At 34.1% G+C, this 23,977-nt stretch overlaps 1 protein-coding gene across 1 annotated transcript in view; it reads left to right on the top strand.

Moving 5' to 3' along the window:
• The window catches only part of CD2AP (CD2 associated protein), an 86,259-nt gene extending 62,955 nt beyond the window's left edge, over positions 1 to 23,304 (top strand). The window contains exons 12-18 of the mRNA XM_055571242.1: positions 4,334 to 4,505; positions 4,895 to 5,037; positions 11,793 to 11,905; positions 12,574 to 12,675; positions 13,737 to 13,906; positions 15,633 to 15,696; positions 20,333 to 23,304. Coding sequence (XP_055427217.1) covers positions 4,334 to 4,505; positions 4,895 to 5,037; positions 11,793 to 11,905; positions 12,574 to 12,675; positions 13,737 to 13,906; positions 15,633 to 15,696; positions 20,333 to 20,374 — 806 coding nt within the window. The 3' untranslated portion in view covers positions 20,375 to 23,304. The remainder of the gene's footprint in view (positions 1 to 4,333; positions 4,506 to 4,894; positions 5,038 to 11,792; positions 11,906 to 12,573; positions 12,676 to 13,736; positions 13,907 to 15,632; positions 15,697 to 20,332) is intronic.
• The last annotated feature ends 673 nt before the right edge of the window (positions 23,305 to 23,977 follow it).

The following is a 23,977-nucleotide window of genomic DNA, read 5'->3' as shown; positions in this document are numbered from 1 at the left end:
TAATATTCATTTAGGGTTTATCGATGTCCTTTCATGGCTTAATAGCTCATTTCTTTTCAGTGTTGATTAATATTCCAGTGTCTGGATGTACCACAGTTTATCCATTCACCTACTGAAGTTGGTTTCAGGTTTTGGCAGTTATGAACAATGCTGCTTTAAAACTTGTGCCATCTTTTTGTGTGTCCATAAGTTTTCAGTTCACCTGGGTAAATACCACGGGGTATAATTGCTTGTTCATATGGTAAGAGCATGTTTAGTTTTGTAAGAAATTGTTAAATTGTCTTTCATAGCGTCTGCACCATTTTGCATTCCCACCAACAATGAATGTGAGTTCCTGTTGCTCCACATCCTGGTCCACATTTAGTGTTGTTAGGAAATGATCCCAGATGACATTTTTGGTATTATCTTCTACTTTATTCACTAAATGTAGCAACCACACTCTTGACTCTGAATGTCATACACCTTCATAGCTTTATCTCTTTCTCACGGTCTGGGCTCACCATGGAAAGTTTTTATATCCTCAGCTCTCCTCCTCCTTTTTTTACATTTGAGATCTTTAAATTTAGATGCAAAGCTATTTCTTGATTAGTCTTGTGATATAGCTATTGTTAGGTCCACATCTTGGATCAGTTTATTTTGGTACTTGGTTATAATATCTGTCCTACATGAAAAACTCACCATACAAAGTTATATAGAACCATCATATATACACACACACGCACACACACACACACATATACACATACATACACATGTAAGAAGTTTGTTACTAAATTATTTTCATTATTTTATTTCTTTTGTAGTCCCCTTTATCAAGCAGGTAAGGGTTTTGTTAAAATAAGTTAGTGACTTTCTATATTTCCTGAAATCAATCAGTTGATCTTATAAACAAAATGGGAGGTAACACATTTTTATTACTTTTATTTTTTCAAAATCCTTGTCATGAGGAAGTGACAGGGACTGATTTTGCCCTCTTGAGTTAGATGACTAGGAAGCTGGGTAAAATACATTTAACAGTGGTTTCAGACATTGGACAACAGGTAACATAGGGCTGTTATCACTGAAAGAAGTTATCACTGAAACCAATGAGGCAAACCCTAAAGTTACCCCCAGCTTATTGTCTAGAAGCAGTTTTTAGGCAGCAGAAAGAAAATGGATTTACTTATGTGTGAATGGAGTCCCTGAGGAAATGAGAGAGAGAAGGGACAGAAAAAAAATATGTGAAGAAATAATGGTTGAAAAATCTTTAGATTTGGAAGAAACTTGAAGCCCACAAATCCAAGCTGCTCAGTGATCTCCAAGCAGAAAAAACAGAAAGGATATCACCTCAAGGCACATCATAATAAGTTCTGTGAAAAGCAGTGATAAAGAGAAAAACATAAGGCCTGAAAGAAAATAACTGACAACCTTGAATTCTCTACCTAGCAAAATTACTTTTCAGGCAGTGGAGGCAAAATTAAAACTTGGAGATAAAATCCGAGAGAATACTTTGCCAGGAGACCTGTATGTACCACACAGGGACGGTTTAAAGAGGTTCTTTTTGGCAGAAGGAAAATGATCCTGTGTTGTCATTTGGATGTACACAGAGTAATGAAGAATGCCAGAAGTGGTAATTATGTGAATGAATAAAAAAGACCTTTTCCCACTTTATCCCTAAATGTTACCAAAACCACCAGAACTCTTCATTGAAAAAATTTTCAAGCTTACTATGAAGTGTTGATTTCAAAGTTTAGGTGTACAAATGTAAGAAATTTTTAAATAAGTGAAATAAGACAAATACAACAAGGAAATCAATTCTTAATATTTTGAAAATGTTCTCCTCAACCTGGTATGACTTTAATCTGGTGCAAGAAATAAGAAGAATGTCAGTGCTTTGCCTGTTAACTAGCATTCAGGGAGAGCCAATATCATTTCAGAGGGTCTGACTATTATAGATTACATTATTTCTTTAAAAAAAAAAAACAAAAACACGTAAGTTTATCTCTCTTTCTTGTTCCAGAGTCAACAGAGAGAGCTTTTTCAAACCATAGCCAGGCTAGGTCCACTTGGAGGAACCTTAGCCTTCTGACAGGAGATACAATGTATTCCTCCAGTGTGTGTGCCTTACTTTTATCTCTCTCTCGATCGCCATTTCACAGAGCATGTCCTTTGAAAAACCCTGCCTTATTGATAAGGATAAAAGTGGAGCTACTAGAAAACATGAAACAGATCACCATTTTACCTTTGACTCTTAGGTGACTCCCCATTATTTCATGGAGCACTTTCCCAGATCGTAAGAATGGAGTTTTAAATCCTCTCTGTCCAAGCCTCTGCACGAGTTGTCTCAAACCTGCTTTGCGGCATCATTCTCACTGTTTTCTCCGAGGAGCTGTGCTCATCATACGTGTTGTCCCTCAGGATAGTAATGATCCCAACACTTAGGAGCACATGCTTTTCTCCTGCTTTGGGGGAAGACTTTCCTGGACATACCTTTCAGTAGCCTGCTTCATTCTTACCAGAGGAGGAAAAAGTTACTCAAATTCATTACTCAGCAAGGAAATGTAATTTTATTTAAACCAAAGTAAGATTCTTACCAGTATGAGTGAAATTTTTTACAAAAGATTTAGCAGCAGCAGCAGCAATACTAAATGTTGGTGAGGATCCAGATTATCAAAACACTCATACATTGTAGGTGGGAATGTAAGTTGTTATGTCTACCCTTGAGAACTAAAGTTGACCCTGTTGCCCAGCACTTTTATTTCTAATTATATACTCACAGGAAATGTGTGTTCCATATGTACACCAAAAGACTCAAAGTTTATGGTAGCATCATTTACATTGACCCTCAGTTGGAAAGAGCACAAAATGTGTATCAGTAGTTGAATGGATAAATAAATTGAAGTACATTCATGTGCCAGGATACAGTATAGCATGTGTGTGTGTTAGTCATTCAGTCGTGTCTGACTCTGCGACCCCTTGGACTGTATCCTGCCAGGCTCCTCTGTCCATGGGATTCTTCAGGCAAGAATATATAGCATAGCACAAATGAATACAATAGAGTTTCACACAGCAGCATATTATGATCTCATTGGTGTAAACTTAAAATAATCGAAAGTGATCTGTCGTGTTAGAAGACACCTTTGGATTGGCGCGTTGAGGTGGTGATTGGAAAGAGGCATGAAGAAAAGGAACTTAATGTGGTTAAGGCTTAGTTGTTGGCTGGAGCAGTGGTTACTCAGATGTGTTCCTGTGATGATAGCTCCTTGAACTTTGTACTTAGACTTCTGAAAATACATCACATTCCAGTTTGAGTCACTTCAAACTGGATAAATATGGGTGTTTTTTTTTTTTTGTCCTAAATTTTTCTAAAATGTTAGGAAAGTAGAATCAATTAAGGATATACTTCCTATTTTTTGCAGAGTACTGTGTTTTTCTCTAAAGCATTTCCAAGTGACCACTGATAAAATATGGAACAAGAACTTACAAGTATGTCATTATGTATATAACTGTGCCTTTTTGGTGACAAAATTTTTATTAACATGACATGGTACTGTTCTTAATTTTTCCCCCCAGTATATTTTATTAACTATCTCATAAAATTATTAAGTGAAATGGTACTAATAAAATTCCTAATATAATGATAAAAATTATAAATATAAGCCTGTCATTTTCTTACCTGCAACTAATCAATGTAGCCTGTTTTTCAAAAGAAATTTTTTGTCACCATGAGTATTTTTAAATAAATTAAGTGGCACTAGAGTTTGTACTCATTTTTAGTTCCCTATACTTCAGTTTTAGAAAGTGGACTGGATTTAAGTCTAGATAATGTTGTTTTCTGCTTAGAGTAAATTATACATGATTATATTGGAGTAGAATACCAACCCTAAGAGCAAAGGATGGTGGGAAGACAGTAAGAAGCAGGCATTATTTGTTAATCAGAAGATTATCAGTGCTCCCCCTTCCTACCAGCGTAGAGTTTTTTTAAAATGATAGTTTAAAGTGGCTCAGACAGTAAAGAATCTGCCTGCAATGCAGGCTACCCAGGTTTGGTCCTTGAATTGGGAAGATCCCCTGGAGAAGGGAAGGGAATGGCTCCCCACTTGCGTGTTCTTGCCTGGAGAATCCCATGGACATAGGAGCCTGGAGGACTGCAGTCCATGGGGTCGCAAAGAGTCCTACATGACTGAGCGACTAACACTTCATAAATAATTTAAAGTTAAATTATAACTTTAAAACAGATGAAACTGTACACATACACGAAGTGTCGCTTTTTGTTTCACACCTTTCTAGTCTGACATTAGCTTTAAAAATAGTTCTGATTGTTAGTAACTTTCTAAATATTTTTAAATAATAGAAAAATCAGATGAAAAATCAATGCTGGAACAGAAACCTTCTAAACCAGCTGCTCCACTAGTCCCACCCAAGAAGCCTGTTCCACCCACCAAAGCCAATAATATATTGAGGTCTGGAGCAGTGTACCCAAAGCGCCCTGAAAAACCGGTTCCTCCACCTCCTCCTGTAGCCAAGTAGGTTTTATCTAACTTTAAATTAGTTTATTGATTTACTTGGTTTTGACATAATTTTGGCTGTACTGTTTTTTTAATCCTAAAAGTTATTTTTAAAGTCCTCGCTTTTCATCTTTTTCATATAGACTGTAATCTGTGTTAAATGTTATTAATCTTATGTTCACTCTAGGCAGATATACTTATGTTAAACTGTTTTATTTACATTTCTTATTTTATTATGATAGGTCTTAGGGTAGAGGTTTATGTTTGTGGAAATAATTTTATAGACGAAAAAGAAAAATCAGTGTTATACTATAACATCTTTAGTGTCATTAAATCACAATGTTAAAAAGATGGTCATGCTTCAGATACAAATAATTTTTGCATGTGTTTGATTTTTCTCATTTCAGGATTAATGGAGATGTTTCTACCAGCTCATCAAAATTTGAAGCTGAGCCAGTATCAAAACCAAAGCTAGATTCTGAACAGTTACCCCTTAGACCAAAATCAGTAGACCTAGATTCATTTACAGTTAGAAGCTCTAAAGAAACAGGTAAGTTAACGTGTGGAAAGATGATGCATAAAAAATAAAAGTGCAAATACAGTTTTCAGAAACTACTGAAAATAAGATTTGTGTGTGGATATAGTGGAAATTAATTAAAATTTGTTTAAAATCTCCCAAGCCAAAAAGAAAATGAAACTGAAAGAATATAAATGGACAAAATATTTCTGGTTCACATAAGCTTTGTCACTGGTTAGAGAACTGAGATGGATATTAAAAGATCAGCTGTTTATCGTTCTATCCCTTCTAGTGGAACGACCATACCACCTAACTTGGGCAGATATGAATGAACTAGAGTTTCAGTGCTATGCTAGATTATATTTAAGAAGAATATTTTTCTTTTCCTACTGAAATCTCCAAATACTGTTGTTTCCAGTTCTGAAAAATAAGACTTTTCATGACTCTCTGTCTATCTGTATACATAGCAAGGTTTACTTCTTTAGCTAAATATAATTCCTTCAGTTTGAGCACTAATTTTTTAGCCATTAATCCTCTTTGTCTCTTGGTCTTTTATACTTCTTGGTTATAAAATGAAATACTGAGAGGTAATTTTCCTTTTTCTTTTTGCATCAGAGAAGTCTAGATAAAGTCTAGATAAAGGTCTCACTGTTAGGAAAAGCATCACACAGTCCTTACTTTGTGGTAATGGTTGTTTTGTATTTGTTCTTTAATTTTTTAACATTTTAAACACATTTTCTCATACATATTCGTATGTTAACACTGACTTTAAGAGGCAGAGACCATTTTTCCCTATTTTGCATCTAAACAAAGTAAGTTACAGTTACAGCAAATGTTCAAGATCACATAAACCAGAAGAGAACTCTTTAAATCCCCTTAAAGTTCTCTGGTATTTCCTTAAATTTTTTTTTTTAATGTCTTAATGTATTTTTTAGCTTCAAGTTAACATTTCTTTACAGTTAAACTTGAAGGCCAGTTACACTAAAATTTTTTTATCACTATTGTAAAATGTGCTTCCTTTCTTATTTTTAAGGTGATTATATTTTTCTTCCTTCTCTTTAGTTTGGCTTTTTATTTCCTTCTCTTTAGTTTGGGAGTACAAAAGCTCTGACTTTAGCGTAGCCGCCTGTAGTTTTTTAATTTGAATGTTTTATAGGTCTTTCATCATATATTTAGATCCTGCCTGATCTGGATGAAGTCATATTTATCAATAATTTCTGGAAATTGAGAGGTTGATTGTATTTTAGAGACATTCACTCAAATATATTCAGTATGTTTTTGGTAAAAAATTGTTCTTATTTACTGGTAGTTAAATAAAAACAAAAATCATCTTTCTGTTTTTTAAAAAAATCCTTTAATTAAAAAAAAATTGAGGTTAGTAGTAAAAAATATAATTCTATTAGTTCTTACTATTTTCTGTTTGATTTTAAATGTAGCTAGAAATATGTTTTCAATAGTAAAGAAAAAATTAAACACAAACTCTGGATATCAAAAATCCATTGGTATTATCTTTTGAATTTCCACAGTTTTCTGCAGTCTTTTATCACAGAAGTTCTGGATTTTGATTAAAAAGTCTCTTTGGTAGCTGAAAGTGTAATATTTAGAGCTTTTTTTTTTTTTTCCCCCTGCCTGTATTTTTTGTTACTTTGTATCATTCTTTAACATTTGCTCTATTTAGTTACCTCATAGTCTTGGAAATTATCAAAAATTTTTGTAAATTAAAACAAATTTTTCACTTTTCCCCCCAAACCTCATCTATATATGGTTACTAGCAAGCTTTATTTTCTTGACATGTGTGACTACTGGTGATTGAAAAGTTCTGGTTTTTTCCTTTGTTTCTTGGTCCCATTTCTTGTCTTACATCCATAACCATTATTTATTCTTCATTAAAAATTAGAGGCTTTGTGGAACAGGGTTTGAAATGTTCTGATTTCTAGTTAGCTTTTTTGTTGAAATGAATAATTTAGAGGTGCTAAGACTATACATGGTCAAAAAACTAGCAGTTAACTTCCAAGCTGCAGTCTTTGTATCTTCTACTGTCACACTGCCTTTGGTATATTGCACTTACTCACTGTGAAGTTCAGAAAATACAGGTTTTGGAAATTGAGTTCATATTAAGTAGCAAATACTTACTGAGCAGGTGTGTATTCGCAGTAGTGTTTTGGGCACAAGTAGGATGCTAAGATACAAGGCATTGCTGCTGACAGCAAGTAGCTTGTGTTTCAAGCCTCACATCAGAGGCTTTTTATTTCCTTTTTTTTTTTTAATTAGAATATTACGTTCTTAGTACTTGTAGTATAAAATGTACCTGGTACTTGTTTTACCTCTTCTTCGAGATGTTGGCACCTTAAAAAAAAAAACAGAACTGTGCTTGTTACCAGATACAGCCTCAGATTTGGCCTTGCGTTGAGGTATGAGTTAATTTTACATACATGGGTCAGTGTGAGGTTTAAAATTTTTTAAATGACATGAAACTAGCCCTTTAACATAAGTTCCAGAAAGTTTAAAACATACATCAAAGTCTCCTTAGAATTTAGTTATTTTGTAAAATAATAATTTGAGGTGAAATGATACAGTAGAATTTGCTGTTAAAAAATGTGGATTTTAAATTATTAGTTGGTAGGTAGTTGACATGTTTCTTCAGTTTTCTCACTTATCTAACAATTGAACGATCCCTTATATCTCTGATGTACCTACTCTTGTCTGTTAAGGATGTAAATTCCTTTCCCTACTCTCTGATTTGATTTCCTTATATACAAAGCCATATATAAACATTATATATTCATGTATATAAATATTGAGTCTGACTTTTGTTCATATAAGAAAAACATTCCTAGAATACTTAATTTGTTTCAGTTTGTTAAAAAGTGTCTTCATAAATATTCTCATATGATAAAAGATAGCACTGCACATTGCAGAGCTGTCAAAGCATGCTTTCTTTCTTTTTCTTTTCTTTTCTCTTTTTCCAACACTTCATCAAAAATTGGTTTAGGATAACCTTACTGCTACTACAGGTTAAGTATAAAGTTCACATAGTCTAAATATTTCTAAAATAGTAAGTTTTCCAGAAAGTAAAATTGGTTTATAAGTAGTTTTAAACTTCCAGCTAGAAAATTTAGTGGAAACAGCTATTTCGTTGAGAAAGGACAATTGATGAAGTATTCTTATAGGTGTAGTATTTTATCCTGTTTGATTATCTTTCTGTGATAAATTCTTCTTGCATTAAAAGAAATATTAGAAATATATACATTATTTGATCTGAAAGTCATCATTGTTAAGTAGAATGGTTTTCTTTCTCTTCAGTTCTATTTAATAATTGATCTGTTTTGTTTAAATTAATTTCTCAATATTTATTCAACTTATGGTGAGATTTTTCAAATATGATGTCTGCCTGTTGAGTGGTAGATGCTTTAAAAAGTGAACTTGCATCTAAGCTAGGATTCAAACCAAAAGAAAACACTGTACCCCAAAATATAGAATTTACCTGGGAAATAAGGGCAGTAATTAAACTTTTTTATTTTCTAATAATAATTTGCTTTGTAATATCATTATAGAGAGTTTCACAAAATGCACAGTTGAATTTTCATTTGTTTCTGTGGGAGATTTTAAGTGTTATATTGAGTTGTATTTTTATGGTGAGATATTTAAAAATAATGTTTGGCATTTTTTTTTCCTATTATACCAGAATTAAAATTGCCTGTCTTATTGTAACTACTATCATCTGAGAGGACTAAAACTTGACTATAAGGTGGTTTAATTTCAGTTGCAAATATATCAATGAGTTGTTAATATGTTGATTTATTACTCTGACCTCTAGTTTCAGTACTAAAGCATCGTTTTAGAAATTGTCGTGGTGTTAAGTGAGTAATTTTTAAAAAGGCTTCTTTCTAGTTTAATGTATGTTGAAATTAATACTAATCATAGTTTTTCCTTATGAAACACAAAAGAATAAATCTAAAATCTAATACACATCTTAATGTAAGTTTAGATAAACTGCAATATCTGCTAAACATGAAATGGTTCTATTCATTTACAACTGTTCCTTTTTCCTGCTTTGTAAAATAATTTTTTTGGTTTAGTCTTTTTTCTAGACATTCCTATCCTTGACTTTTCCTTCCAGATTTTGTTTCCTAGCCTGTTTGCCATGTTTCCCTTCTTACGTGTCAGGAAATTATCCTACCTTTCTCCATTTTGGTAAGATGACAATTTATAAAAGAAATCAAAATAATATATTCAGTATAAATAGGTGGTGCACATTGAGTTTTCTTTGTGATTTTACTAAAGTGTACATGTTTGTCTGTCTATTCTAACCCTTTTGGTTTTCCATTTTAAAATAAAATGAAATTCATATTGGAAATTTTTTCTTGATTAGTTAGTTTAAAATATTCTTTTGATAAAAGTTTTTTTTTTAATTAACAACCATAAAAGTCAGTTTATTTTCTCCCCCAAATTTTATATTTCATTTTGATTTTTAAAAATTCCATGTCTTCGGCAGTGTCTACGTAGCAGTGTACACGGCAAGCAGAGTGGCCGTGTGATGGCAAGAGTTAAGTGCCTGTCATGCCTTTCATGCCATGTGTAAAATATAGATTCACTGATACCACTCTTAGGTAAAATTAAAAACATTCAAACATATCATGAGTCAGAAATGTGCACTATTTCATTTTACTAACCCAGTGACTTAAATGGAGGACCTGAGAGAGTATTAGAATAGTAAAATTACTTGTCTTGGTGTTGTGGCCCAAAACTGGACATATAGAAGGCATTTTACATGAGCATGTTATATAATTTTGTAAATTTTCCTTTCATTTACCTTTTAAATTTCATTTAGCTTCATCTCTTCTTGTGTTTTTATTTCTTTTTCTTTTTGCATGTTGCTTAAATATGCATTTGAAAATAATCTCCATAGGCAAAAATTACTGGATTGTGCTTTTCAAGATTTTTTTTGTAGGTTGTCAGTATGTATGTATCAGTGTAAAAAGCAATTTCTAACCTTTCAAACTATAGCATATTTTTAAAACCTTTTAAAATACTGTTTTCTTTGTTTATGCAGTAATTAACAAATGAGATATTTAGATATATATTTAAACTCAAGATCTCTCACATTATATAATGCATTTTCCATTAAAGCCGCTGTGTTTCTTATTATGCTTTGGTGTATATTATAATTATTTGTGTACACTTACCAAACAATTCAAGACAGAAATCAAACCAAGCATATTAGATTGCCTGTTGTGATATATTAGCCTAGTGACTAGATCCAAGATAGAATAAAGCAACCCCAGAACATGAAGATGGAAAAGAATTAACAGAGGTCAACAAATATAGTTATTACAGAATGCATATTGCCAAGTAGTAGTAACCTCTTCCTGTTTTACCTTTGTGTCTTCCCTCCCTTTAAAAAAACTCGCTAAATTATTTAGAATATGAAAATTGATTAAGTTTTAAGGGCAATAATGATAACTGTCTTTGGACTTCTTTTAAGAAATAACAGTTCTTTGAATTTGTGCATGTAAATATTTGACAGGAAGCATTTTAAACTTCTAGGCAATGGCAGCGTGAAGAATGATTCCATACTTGGAAAACAAGGTGAAAGATGCCTTGCTGCTGAAATGAATGATGGCATATTTGCTGTGATTAATGTTCTTTGTTTGGAATCTTGGCCAGAGGGAGATTTTAATAATAGTGGAAATGTCTGGAATTAACCTTAGGGTTCTTATACCACTTATAGATATTTGGGCTTCAAAATTAAAGATCAGCTCCTTCAGGAAGGTTTTCTGGACCATCTAGCAAAAGGGAAGGTATTATATACCATTGTTTCAGAGATGCAAATTAACCTAGATTTGTCCTTAAACTCAAGATACTGAATGAAAGGTCAACCAGCCTTTGGTGATGGGAAGGCACATGGATGATGTATGTAGCATTTTCCCTTGCTATCTGAATCTGCCTTAGATTTATGACTGTCGTCTGATTCCTACACATGGATGCTGTCTGAACAGAAGTGCAGTGAAGTATATAAATATGTCCAGGCCCAGCTACAGTATACTATGCACATACATGTATAAAGACATTAAATTACACTTTATCTTTTCCTTAAGGAATGTAGTTGGAAAGCAGCAGGGTTCCAGATAAAAAATTGAGTTTTTAAAATTTTAATATTAGGATATTATTTGAACTTTAATACACATTCCATGAGTTAATTTTTTGATATGTTGTAATTAATTCTGAGTTGAAGTAGATTTTTTTTTTTTGTAAGTAAGAACTTAGGAAGATTGGCTTTTTCATACTACTGGCTTCCCTGGTGGCTCAGACGGTAAAGAACCTGCTGGCAATGCAGGAGACCTGGATTCAGCCCCTGGGTCAGGAAGATCCCCTGGAGTAGGAAATGGCAACCCACTCCAGTATTCTTGCCTGGAAAATTCCGTGGACTGAGGAGCCTGCCAGGCTACAGTCCACAGGGTCGCAAAGAGTCAGACACAACTGAGCGACTAACACACACACAGCTTATGATACGGATTTATTTTTCAGTAAACTTTGTTGAGGTCTAAGTCTCTATTGAAGACATGAACTTTATATTGTTGATATATAAAATGTATCAAGTAAAGAGGATGTTAGTGTTTGAGGGTGAATGGTGTTTTCCAAATGCATATGAAAAGCACAGGTCAACTTGTGAGTCTTAATGGTACTCTTTCTAATTTTATAGTTTGTTGAAAATACAGAGACATTCTTTTTTACCTTTTAAAATGTGCAGTTATCTCTTAATAGATATGTTTACTTTTATTCTCCAGATCTTGTAAATTTTGATGACATCGCTTCCTCAGAAAACTTACTACATCTCACTGCAAATAGACCGAAGATGCCTGGAAGAAGACTGCCTGGCCGCTTCAATGGTGCACATTCTGTGAGTTAAATTTGCTGCTGTGAAGCAAGACCATTTAGCAGAGCCAGAGTCCTTCCGAAGATAAGAAAGAGGGGGGGATTTAGAGTTCCACTGAAGTTTAAAAAATCAGAAAGACAGCTATACGTAAGTGGCCAAGGGTTGTATTTAAGAGATAAGGGGAAAGAGACCTGTTCATTTCCGCAGAATGTGGAATGGAAGATTACAGAATCAGAAATGGAGTTGTCCTAAGACCATAACCATAGAGCACAGTGTCGAAAGGAGACAGGGGACCTGTGTAATCTACTTGTCCAACAGCAGTAATTAGAATTGAGTGGTACATGTTCACTTCAGGAAAAAATGAGAGCATTCCCCACCCCCTTATAACTTCTTTTTATGCTTTCTGTACATCGCCTGGGATACTGGTAGTACTTTAAGTATTAATATACTACCTCTTAAGCACTATTATGCTTTTAAGTTAAGTAGAGAAAATTTTTGTTGCTAATAGACAAGCTGTTTTTCCATGCTTACTGCTTGAAATTATGTAACATCCTGTTAACAACAACGGGATATCTGGAACAGTAGCTGCTGAAAACAGTGATAGAAGTTGCTTAGTTTATTATCCAGATGCTTACTACCTTTTCTGTCTTTGGTGTTTTCTGTTTCTTGATTTAAAAAATAAAATCATATAGCCAACTCAAAGCCCAGAAAAAACCTTGAAGTTACCAAAAGAAGATGATAGTGCCAACCTAAAGCCATTTGAACACAAGAAGGATCCATGCTCCTCTCCAAAGGTGAGGTGTATCGTGGTCTAAGATTTGTATGATTTGTAGCATTCTTTGTGAACATCAGAATTACGAGGTTTAAAAGTGTCTGTCAGGAAGGATTATTTCTTAAGCCAAGAAATAATGCCTACTAAAACTAAATAAAATGATTACTGTTAAATTGAAGTTGCATTATTCTCTGTAGATGTCTTTTTAGGAGGGTTACATTATTTTAAATGAGTAGCACAAATGCTACCTGTTTCATAATTTTTAAGGCATAGATCTATACATTTGTTTCATTTCCCATTAAAACACACGCTGTTCTGCAGAAGCCAACAGTTCTTTACTCCTTACATCATAGTGAGCTTGACACCATAATAAGCACTGAATGCACACAGGAGTGACTTGGATTCTTCCATCTGTTACATGATGTTGAGGGCCTTTCTAGACCCTTGCCATTTAATTTAAGATAGTATTACAACAACTGACATCTTATGTTTGAGAAGATTATTCCTGCTCCTCAGATTCATTGCAGGGCATCTGACTGCCATTCAGATTATCAGATACACTTAATCTGATTCTTTCAGCTGACAGCAGTCTGTTGAAATTTTATCAAGACCTGCTGTTGCCCAAGTGAAATAGGAAAAGGGTATCAGGCCATGGATTCATTTTAATGCCTCTTTGGACTTACTGCATTCTTTATAGTTGCTTTTCATTGGAGCTCTTTGGATATTCTAAACAGTAACTATTTAATATGAAGGATCAGAGTAGTACCTTAATAATGCTTTTATATTCTTGCTTCTAGATGGTCCACTCGGCAACCATAAGATAAATATAATGGATTTTTTTCTTAAATGAAACCTTTGACATTTCTCAGAAAAACCGTTAGTAATTACAGGTTTATTCTTTGGTCATTTAGTGGTTTTTTTCCCAGTTGTGAACATCAAGCTGCTTTTTTTGATTTTCAAGTTTATCATTTATCTTGGAAGTATTACTTCAGTTATTTATCTCCTTGTGGTAAAAAAAAAATCTTTGGAACTTATTGAATATAAATACAAATAAAATAAAAATTTTGTTTATTATGTTTTCAGCCACCTGTGCACCTTCCAACACCTTCAAGTACTTCTAAACCAAATACAGCTACTTTTCTAACTCCATTAGAAATCAAAGCTAAGGTAGAAGCAGAAAATTCCTTGAATGAACTTAAAGCTCAGATTGTTGAATTACTGTGTGTTGTGGAAGCACTGAAAAAGGACCATGGGTAAGTAGCCCTTGTGTTCTTTGAGTACTACTGAACACATGTGTAAAGAGTTCTTCCAAATTACATCAAGTAAAGACGTTTCTAGTATGAGCAAGTTGTTTTCAAAGAAATTTTTTAATAGTGTCTCTCTCCTCTTGGCAAAAAGCTTGAATTAGAAAACAGAATAATTAGAAACTCAGTTATTAATTCTAATTATTCCAATTAGGAATTGGAAAGCTTGAATAAGGAAACCTAGCCTGATTATGAAAAAGGCAAATCAGTGAAAACAGAAAGTAGTAGCTCAATTGTAGACTAGGTTCCAGCAGTTTGATTATAGAAAAATGGCCAGTAGGCACATGAAAAGATGTTCAACACCATTGGTCATTAGCACACGCAAATCAAAATCAAAATAGTGAGATACTATTTCATGCCCACTCAGATGGCTATAATAAAAACTATGAGCGATAACAAGTATTTGCAAGGATGTGAGAAATTGGAATCCTCATGCATTGAGAGTGGGCATGTAAAATGGTACAGCCAATTTGGAAAACAGCCTGACAGTTACTCAGAAAGTTAACTGTCATGTTCCCATATGATCCAGCAATTCCTCTCCAAGGTATAATGCTGTCCAAGAGAATTGAAGACAAATGTTCAAACAAAAACTTGTACAAAAATCATAGATAGTGTTATTCATAACTGCCAAAAAGTGCAGACAACCTAAATGTCCATCAGTTGATGAATGAGAAACAAGGTGTGGTGCATCCGTACCGTGGAGCACCTGACTACAGCCAGAAGAAGAAGTGAGCTGGTAATGCATGTTATAGCATAGATAGGCCTGAAAAATGTAATTTGAGGCTAGAAATGTCAAACATAGGGGTTAATTAGTCTTAAAAGTACTAGCAAATAAGATTCACCTTATTTTGAATCTGGGATATGTCTGCATGTATATTTGGTTTTCTTCTCAGAGGATTTGAATCACTTTTTGCTAGGGTTGAGTTGGGCATTTATAAAATAAATGGGTTGGGACATCTTACATTTTTGATGCCAAGTGTGCTGTTAAGAACTAAGAAATACATATACAGATCCCGTAGATGCTCTTCAATAAGCTGTGGAATGAATAAAAATATTAATGACCTATATTTTAAAGCATATATATCAGATCTTTTAGAAGTCTTTCCAAAGACTGTTTTAAAAGTCTTTAATTCCTCCTGGAAAATCAAATAGAAGGCAAAATGACTATATAGAAAGATAGAAAGAAGCCTAGAAAAATGAAAACATGAGTTATAGGAGAGGAATTGCTGGCTGAAGTTTTTTGTTATTGGTTTGGATTTTGGAGTTTAATGTAATATTTAAGTTTAAAAAAGAGAGAGAAAGATATATGTAAAGTTCAGGTTTATTCTATTAAAAACTATAATTTGTTTTGCCCTGTGACATATTGTCACATTCATTTTATCACCTTACTTGAGCTGTGTGTCCTGCCTTGAAATGGATGATAACTGAATATGGAAAATTACCTGTATTCACTTAAAAATTTCATTCTCTCAGATTTGCCCTGCTTTTGCTTTGCTTTTAACTGTCATTTTGAATTGTTTCAGCTAGAGAATTTGAAGTTTTTCTAATCAACATGGTTGTTTCCTTTGCAAAATTTTTCCTATGTTCTGGGATATCAGCCAACAGATTTGTTCACCTTACTCAAATACATTTATTAATTGAAAGACTTAACAGCAATAAATAACTTTGTTTTTAGGAAAGAACTGGATAAACTACGAAAAGATTTGGACGAAGAGAAGGAAATGAGAAGTAATCTAGAGGTAATTCATTTCTTCCAGCATTGAGATTGTAGTCAGCGTAAACTAGACATGTTTTTTCCAACCCAACTGGACAATTGGTTCCACCACAAATTATGCTATCCTTCTTTGGTTGGACACTCCCTACCATGGGTCACCATTTAATTAATCTCTTGCTGACTCCCTGCCACATTCCATTCATTCATTCAGCAAATGTTTTTGAGCGTTCACTCTTGTAGGCATGAGGCACACGGGATGCACTCTTGAATAAAGCAGACATCGTTCTTGTCTCTTAAAAGTGTCTAGTTCTAGACCTTTTGCACCGTTTTTCTCTTGACCTGTAGTTTTCTTCACAGTTAAAACTTTTTTTCCTTTTTTTGCTTGGGGGCAGGGGTAGTGGTAATGGCAATGAAATGGTTTTAGATTTGCTGACTTTGATTTCTCACTGAATTAATTTTACTTTATAGCTAATGTCATCATCTTCAATCTGCTGATGACTGACAGTTTCACTTATTTATCTTCCTTTTTTTCCATCCTCACTGACTTCTGTCTTCATTTGTATTTTTTTGTGTTTGAGTTGTTTTCTGCATATCTCAGTGTTTCCTCTTCTTAAGAGGCTCTTTCCATTTTGTATTTAAGTCTGATATACTCCTCCCTATTTTACCTTACCTTCTTATTTACCCTGTTTCTTTTTGTTCTCACTGTGGAGCAGCAAACATGGAACTTCTTAAAAAAAAAAAAAAACTTGAGCTCCTCTTCTGACGTGTGACTTTCAGTTCAGAACTGCACATATGTCAGACTCAGCACTTCCTGAGCATTGTCTCATTGGACACATAACAACTTGTAGGCATCATTGTTCCTATTTTAAGAGGGAGGAAACTAGAGTTTAGAATGATTAAGTCAGCAGTGGAGCTAACATTTTGTAACAGAAGCAGCCAGACTTCAGAACCTTTGGTCTTAGGTATTTAGTTACATAGCTTTAATGAGGAAGTCACTTACCTAGTTTAGCTTTACTTGTTGAGATACTATATGTGAAGGTATTTGGCAGATTATCAAAACTCCATTTTTACTCTTTTTATCTGACATGTACCCTTTATTGGTACCCTCCTTTCTTTGCCTGAAAATACTCAATTTTCCTCTTTATTAAAAAAGTAAAAATCCCCCCTAAGGTCCTGCTACCCTCTTGATCTGTAGTTTTCTCTTTTCATTCACGGCAAAACCAGCAAAAGCACAAGAAAAACATATATTTGTAGTCAGTGATTCTTCGCTTTTAATTCAGTCCTTAACCCTTTGCATCTTGGGTTTCTGAAGGCAACTCCTGTGTCTCTTCAGTTTCTCCAGCGCTTCACGTTTCTACTTTTCAAAGTGTGTTCTGGTTTCTGTGACCCTGCATTCTTCTGACTTCTCGTCCCTCCTCACCTAAGTGAGGTGCTCCTGCAGTGCCACCCTCAGCCCTCCTCTCTGTATCCACGGCGCGTACCTGTGCCCAGGAGTATGGCGGTTAGTGTGGCACATCTCCCACTGAAGTCTAGTTCTTCTTTCCCCAGCTTCTCTCTTGTGTTTCCAGCTAGTAGTCTTCTTGAATGTTCCACATAGCATGTCCCCTGTTACCCGAAATACCTTCTATTCAGATTCGGATTTTCTGTTTGTGTTGAAAGTTTGTTGCCCTTCTAGTCATGCAGATGTGGGACTTCTGTCTTTTCTAATTCCATTCACTTTTCAGGTCTGGCTTTACTCCCGAAACTTCTTCCTAATTCCCACTATTTCTGTCCATTTCTCATGCTCTTATCTTCTGTTTAGTTTGTTTCTCTCATTCTTGTCTTTCCTCACTCAGTGTTTTTGAGAACTTCCTTTTACTTGCTGAATGAAGTTCAAGCTTATTGACTTGGTATATGAAGTCTTTTATGTCCCAGTCCTAGTTTATCTTTCTTTGCTCACTTGCTTCTTATCCCCAATTGTCCCTTACAGTTAATTTGCCTGGATTATTATTATTATCATTGTTGGCCGTGCTGTGCGGTGTGTGGGATCTTAGTTCCCTGACCAGGGATTGAACCCTTGCTTCTCTGCAGTGGAAATGCAGAGTCTTAACCACTGGACTACCAGGAAAGTCCCTGGTCTGAATTTTTGCTCCTACTGTATTTTCACGGGTGTCCCTTTTGTCTCGTCTTCTCATGCCCAAGTTCTGTAGATTCTCAAGGCCCTGCTCAAACAGTGACATTCATTGAGTTGGCCACCAGTCTTCTGATTAAAAGCAGTTTTTCTTATTTCAAATTCATGTTGTTTAGTCTTATAGGAGATGAATACATAATAATTTTCTATCATCGCTATTTATGTTATATACTTATTTTGCCCACTTCTGTACTGTTGAAGGTAGGATCTTTTTCTTTTTGATCTTTGCCCATAGCTCTTAGTACAGTCCTGTATACATATTAGATTGCTGACAAATTTTTGTCACACTAATAAATGGTAGGAGATACATAACATCTTCTAAATATATGTTAAATTCCCAGTGTAAAGCATGGTAGACATTGAAAAAAATTTTTTTAATGTTTCTTAAATGTTGTTCCTTATATTTTTATACATAATAATATTCATATATGGAAATAAGGTATTAATGTTAGCAAGAGGAACTAATAATGCTAAATTTGTACATATGATTTAATTTGTCATAAAAATTATGAAAAGTCAAAGGAATTATTTGTCTCTTATTTTGAAGAATTTCATCTAATTTTTGTTTCCCAGTAAAATCGGCTGTTACTTAGCTTCTTACTGACCCGTGTTATAAATTTTTTTAATTGGGAAAAATTTGACCCTTGTATTTGCAAAAGTGTACTTAATAAAGCAATAGAGTTTTAAGATCATAGTTTTAAAGGAGAAACTATATTTTCCTCCAAATTAAAAATAATAGTTTGAATTACTATAGCATTAACATTTGTTGTTGCTGTTCAGTTGCTAAGTTATGTCCGATTTTTTTGTGACCCCATGGACTGTAGCCCGCCAGGCTCCTCTGTCGGTGGGATTTCCCAGGCAAGAATGCTGGAGTGGGTTGCCATTTCCTTCTCCAGGGGATCTTCCAGACCCAGGGATTGAACCCACATCTCCTGCATAGACAGGCAGATTCTTTACCACTGAGCTACCAGGGAAGCCCTAACATTAACATCAGATACTATTAAATTATACTGTGGAGTTATACAAAAAGCTAGTGATGAACAATGAACATAAACATGCTAAAAGAGAAACTCTAGCTGAAGATTGAGGGTACTTTGTCTCAATCCAATGCTGCTAACATGTTTAGCTAATAATCGTCTTGCTGCTGCTGCTAAGTCATTTCAGTCATGTCCGACTCTGTGCGACCCCACAGACGGCAGCCCACCAGGCTCCCCCGTCCCTGGGGTTCTCCAGGCAAGAACACTGGAGTGGGTTGCCATTTCCTTCTTCAATGCATGATCGTCTTAGTCAAAGAAAATTCCAGGAAATATCCTGGAATAAGCAAACCATTCTTGAATGGTTAGGATCCCTTAGGAGATGGTGAACTTATTGAAATTATACTTTCTGACAGTTGCAAAATGCTCATCGTTTAGTAATGAACTGTTTGTCAGAAGTTAGCCATAACATGCATTATTTTTATGCCTTATTGGGGAAAGGGATGATGGGAGAGAAGGATGATGCTGTAAGGAGAAGGTAAACTCTAAATGTTTCTACATGCAGTGAATGGTCAAAGATGATCCAAATGTCTCCACTGTGACCTGTCTGTCCTGGGTGTCCCTGCATGGCATGGCTCATAGCTTCATTGAGTTATACAAGTCCCTTCTCCATGACAAGGCTGTGGTCCATGAAGGGGATATAATTGGGAAGAGAGTACAAAAGCTGTGGCTTTTAAAGCCTTAGACTTTACCAGTACAAGTTCTGCATGGAATCACAAGTGTGGTATTGAATCTCTTAGCCTCAACTTAGTTATTTGTATTATGTCAAAATTAAAAACAACTCATAATAGAGTTATTGTGAAAATTTTGTGAGTTTTTCTAACTTTCTTCTTCAGTGTCTTAAATCATGAATTTCTGTTAAGTGAAGAATGTCTTCTACCTAATGGTGGAAATATTTATAACCCATTGACTGAATTTTATATATATTCCTGGGCTTCAAAGGCAACTTAATCTAGAACATACTTGTTTACAGTTGAGGAAGTTGATACCAAGTGAGGTTAAGTGATTTACCAATATTATCTAAGCAGTAAGTGAAAAACATAGAACTAAACTGGCCCTGCTTTTTGGAAAAAAAATATTCTGAACTGCCCACTTTGTGTAATTACAGGTACGGGTATATTTCTTAATTTGGTTTCGAGGATGCTCTTCTTCTTGGCAGGGCTAAAGATTTTCTTACAGATCTTCAAATACATTATTTAACATTGTTCTCTACAAAAGCAGCTGTAGCTGCTTTTTTTGTTGTTGTTACCTACCACTAAGGAACTTGCATTGTGACATTTTCTTCTGTTGAACCTTTTAAGTATTTATCACACCATTGGAAATTAGATTTTAGATTGGAAACCAAAATCTGGAGGCTTGAAATTATGATCAGATCTTCTTGACATAGGATGAAAATAAACACACCTTACTAAAGTAAAGATGTTTATCTGTTGCTCAATTTATGTCTTGTATATTAGGTGGAAATAGAGAAGCTGAAAAAAGCATTCCTGTCTTCCTGAGGTGACGGGCACCCAGCGTTCTCAGTGTTCCAGGGATTCAGAAGCAACACTATGAACTTCAACTGAAATAACAAACGCTGATGTTGTGATAAAGAATATGAGTATATGAACTCATATACTATATAAATATATTATATCTATAGAAAAGTTGTAGGTGGGAGGGTGAATTTTTTTTATATATTTTGTTTTGCCAATACGAAAAAAAAAAAGAGGCCTTATTTCTTATGTGCTGGGATTGCAAACTTTTTTGTTTAGTTTGCTTTAAAATACTACTGAATCTGTATAAAAAGGAAAGTTCACAATAGTTTTTTTTTTTATCAAAATTGTAGTATTATTTTTAAAGAGATCTATACTATAAATATGGTGATATCTTTTCAAATAATCTGTAAAATATATCATTTGAGAGGGACAGTTTAGCTTTATAGTAACGGTAGCCACTACCTTTCCCATAAAACATAAGGGATATAAACTTTGTATATATATATATTTTTATGTTTAGCTTCTTAACCCAGGATTACACTGTTGTGCCTGTTTGTTTGCAGTGCTGTTTGTACTCTGGGTGATGAAATAGTTTCCTAGCTATGAACCAGATTACTCACCCATGCATATAGTAATAACTAATGAAATAATCAAAATAACTTCTTCAACTTTGGGAATATTTTATATTGCTTGCACTATAGGATTAATAAAAGGAATTTAGTTAAAATGTATCAGATTGTTAAATATATTGGGGAAAATGTGAGCTATATTTTAAGCTCATATGAGGTCTAAGGAACTAAAAATGTCAATTTAACCCTTAACTTGTTGTCCCTACAAACAACAGCACATATAACATGCAAACACCAGCCTTATTGCTGTACTTCTCTGCTTATTTTACGGGCTCAAATATTAACTCATTTCATGATCTTGTGATTTAATTCTTCGTGCCCCTGCCTCTGATTTTTAATAACAGAAATGTAGAAAACAAAACTCCGGAACTTTCAGAACTTCAGTGTGCAGTTTCATACTTTGATGTGCTGTCATTATGTGTATACTCAGGTTTTCCATTGTGTAATTTACCTGCTAGACTAAACTAACTGGTGGAGATGTTTTGGGCTATCATTTAGGTACCAACTTTAAAAAGAGTGTCTAGTAGATCATAAAGCTTATTTAAAACCAAATATACTTGTCCATTTTCAAAATGCATTTTCACAAAATGGATGAAGAGCAGATTCTTCAGAGTCACTTATGAACACTTGTGCATTTTAAAATGTTATCTACAGATAATATGTTTCAACATATGTGAGTTTATGTTAAAAGTAAAAATTTGATTTTTTTTTTGCAAAAAGATTAGACTTTAAGCTTTATTATAGCAAATGACTTACAGATTTTAAGTACCATCTATCATGCTTCTATTTTGTATTGTTTAAACCCCCAAACCGATATTTTTCCTTTAAGTTTTAGTCTTACAATACTGAAATCTTGTGTTAATGAAATTTTGTCATGTTGTCTCTAATAAAAGAAGAGTGAAATAGAAAATAATAGAAACTCCAATACATAATTACTTGATGTTAGATCCACAACTTTAGTGCTTTGGGGGAAATCTGATTGTGTATTGAGTGAATACATTTTAACTTTTTAAAGTCCTTGGGCTCTTCTGATGAGGTCACTACTGAACAAAATTGTTTATTCCTCATCTAATGTTTTTAAATGACTTGTCAAATGAATGATTTCTTTCTTCTTAAATAAATTGCATCTAATTTTATTTTAATATGAAAGTCCTTAGATAGAAATAAAAACAGTGTATTCTGGAAATCATCCTTCAGCTTGATGACTGTAAAGTCTTATGAAGGGACTCCTCCCCATTCTAATGATAGGGTAGGGGAAGTTTCCAGAGGATTTGAGGCTGTTCTTAAAGTTTTTGTTGTTCATTTTCTCACCAGTGCATAAGATCAAGATGGTCATGAGTGCAGAAAGGCATTTAATAAAGTGTTTGCCTCAGTTAGAATTGAAAAATAATAAAGTAGCATATCTGTTTTCCTGCCCTTGACCAAATAGTAAAGAAAACCCAACAAATTCAAAGGGAAAAACGATTAATCTAGCAATTCACCAGTATTTGCTCTTGATATAGGAATTTTATTAATTCCTGTAAAGTTCATATCACAAGATGCTGTGTAATAATAATAGCTTTTACTTGGGGATAAATCTTTTTCTCTCTTTTTTAATAATGAGTGAGTATAAATGACAGAGTGGAGGTGAACTGCTTGGCATCTGTCATTGCCAAATTGTTAGTGAATGTGTTGTTGAGGTTTGCTATTCTCTGAAACACGTCATATTACTAATTTTCGGAATTGTATTTTAATATTAGATGTACTGTGTGTATGTATGCGACCACTAGGCTTCGGTCATTCTATAAAGCTATTACCTCTCTACAAAATCTAAGTCTGAAGATAGGAAGAGAGAATGGGCCTGGTGTAACAGAGGATTCTCTTTTTATGCTTCTTACTGTGATCACAGAAAACAACAACAACCCAAGTGCTCTCTAGATGTATTGGTAAACATTTTATGCTTGCATTTAAACTTGAAATGTGTGAATAGAATGAGACAATCAGTTCAAATCAGCAATGAGAAGTGTTAAAATTTAATGGCCTTGTATTGCTGTAGCAATAAAATGACCAAGTGCAATGACTTGATTTAATAAAATCATCTTTTTAAAAGTTGCTGCTATGAATATTTTTAGCCATAAAATTTTACCCTTGTTATAGCCTAACTTGCCTTCAGTAACTATTATGTAATGCAGTTGGTGTTGTGGTATTCTAACATTCCAAAAAAAAAAAATATATAATATATATTTATGGGGAAACTCAGAACAGTATACTTCACTGACTTGTTTACAGGTGCTGTAAAAAAGCATGCTTCTCCTTCAAAAAGAAAATAAAGAATAGTATTGCCAGTTGTGTTGGTCTTTATTGATTATTTTTTCATTAACTTCAGCTTATGCTTATTGCAAAGTATGACGAAGATTATTTTATATTACTTTGAGTTTTCCAATTAAAACAGTTTTAGTCGGTCAGTCATGTCCAGCCCTTTGTGATCCAAATACAACAGTGCCAACAGGAAGATACAAAGGCATCAAAAGTTCTAGACTTGTATGATGTTTCCTGAACCTTTGTGAGTCTTTTATTTCCGTTGGAACTGTGAGATAATTCCTACCTCATAGTGCTGGGAGAATTTGAAAGGATTTATATGAAGTACCTTATGGAGTGTTTGCCATGGGGTAGATTTTTAAAAATGGGAGAGGTTAATTTACTCTTCTCAAAAACATCTGGCAGTGATGGAGATGATATGGGTTAGGCAGATGAAAAAGGCACGGACATCCTCTCCCCTTGTTTTTGAATGCAGCATCCCTTTCCTCGGAGGAAATACGCCTTTCATTTGTCTTCTGTTTAAAATGGAAATGAGAGTGCTTTGCCCAAATTGAAGTCTCTTATTGACTCAGAGATTGAGATTTTAAACATTTGAAACAAAGAGCTAGTCTCAGCATGGAAGCTCTCCACAGTTACATTTTTCTGTCATCTGGGAAAAGCTGATTTGAAAGAGCAAAGTAGAGTATAAAGATATGAG

Source organism: Bubalus kerabau, chromosome 3 (genome assembly GCF_029407905.1).
Source record: "Bubalus kerabau isolate K-KA32 ecotype Philippines breed swamp buffalo chromosome 3, PCC_UOA_SB_1v2, whole genome shotgun sequence".
NCBI lineage: Eukaryota > Metazoa > Chordata > Mammalia > Artiodactyla > Bovidae > Bubalus > Bubalus kerabau.
The sequence above is the reverse complement of the archived record's forward strand: the minus strand, read 5'-3'. Positions and strand labels throughout refer to the sequence as shown.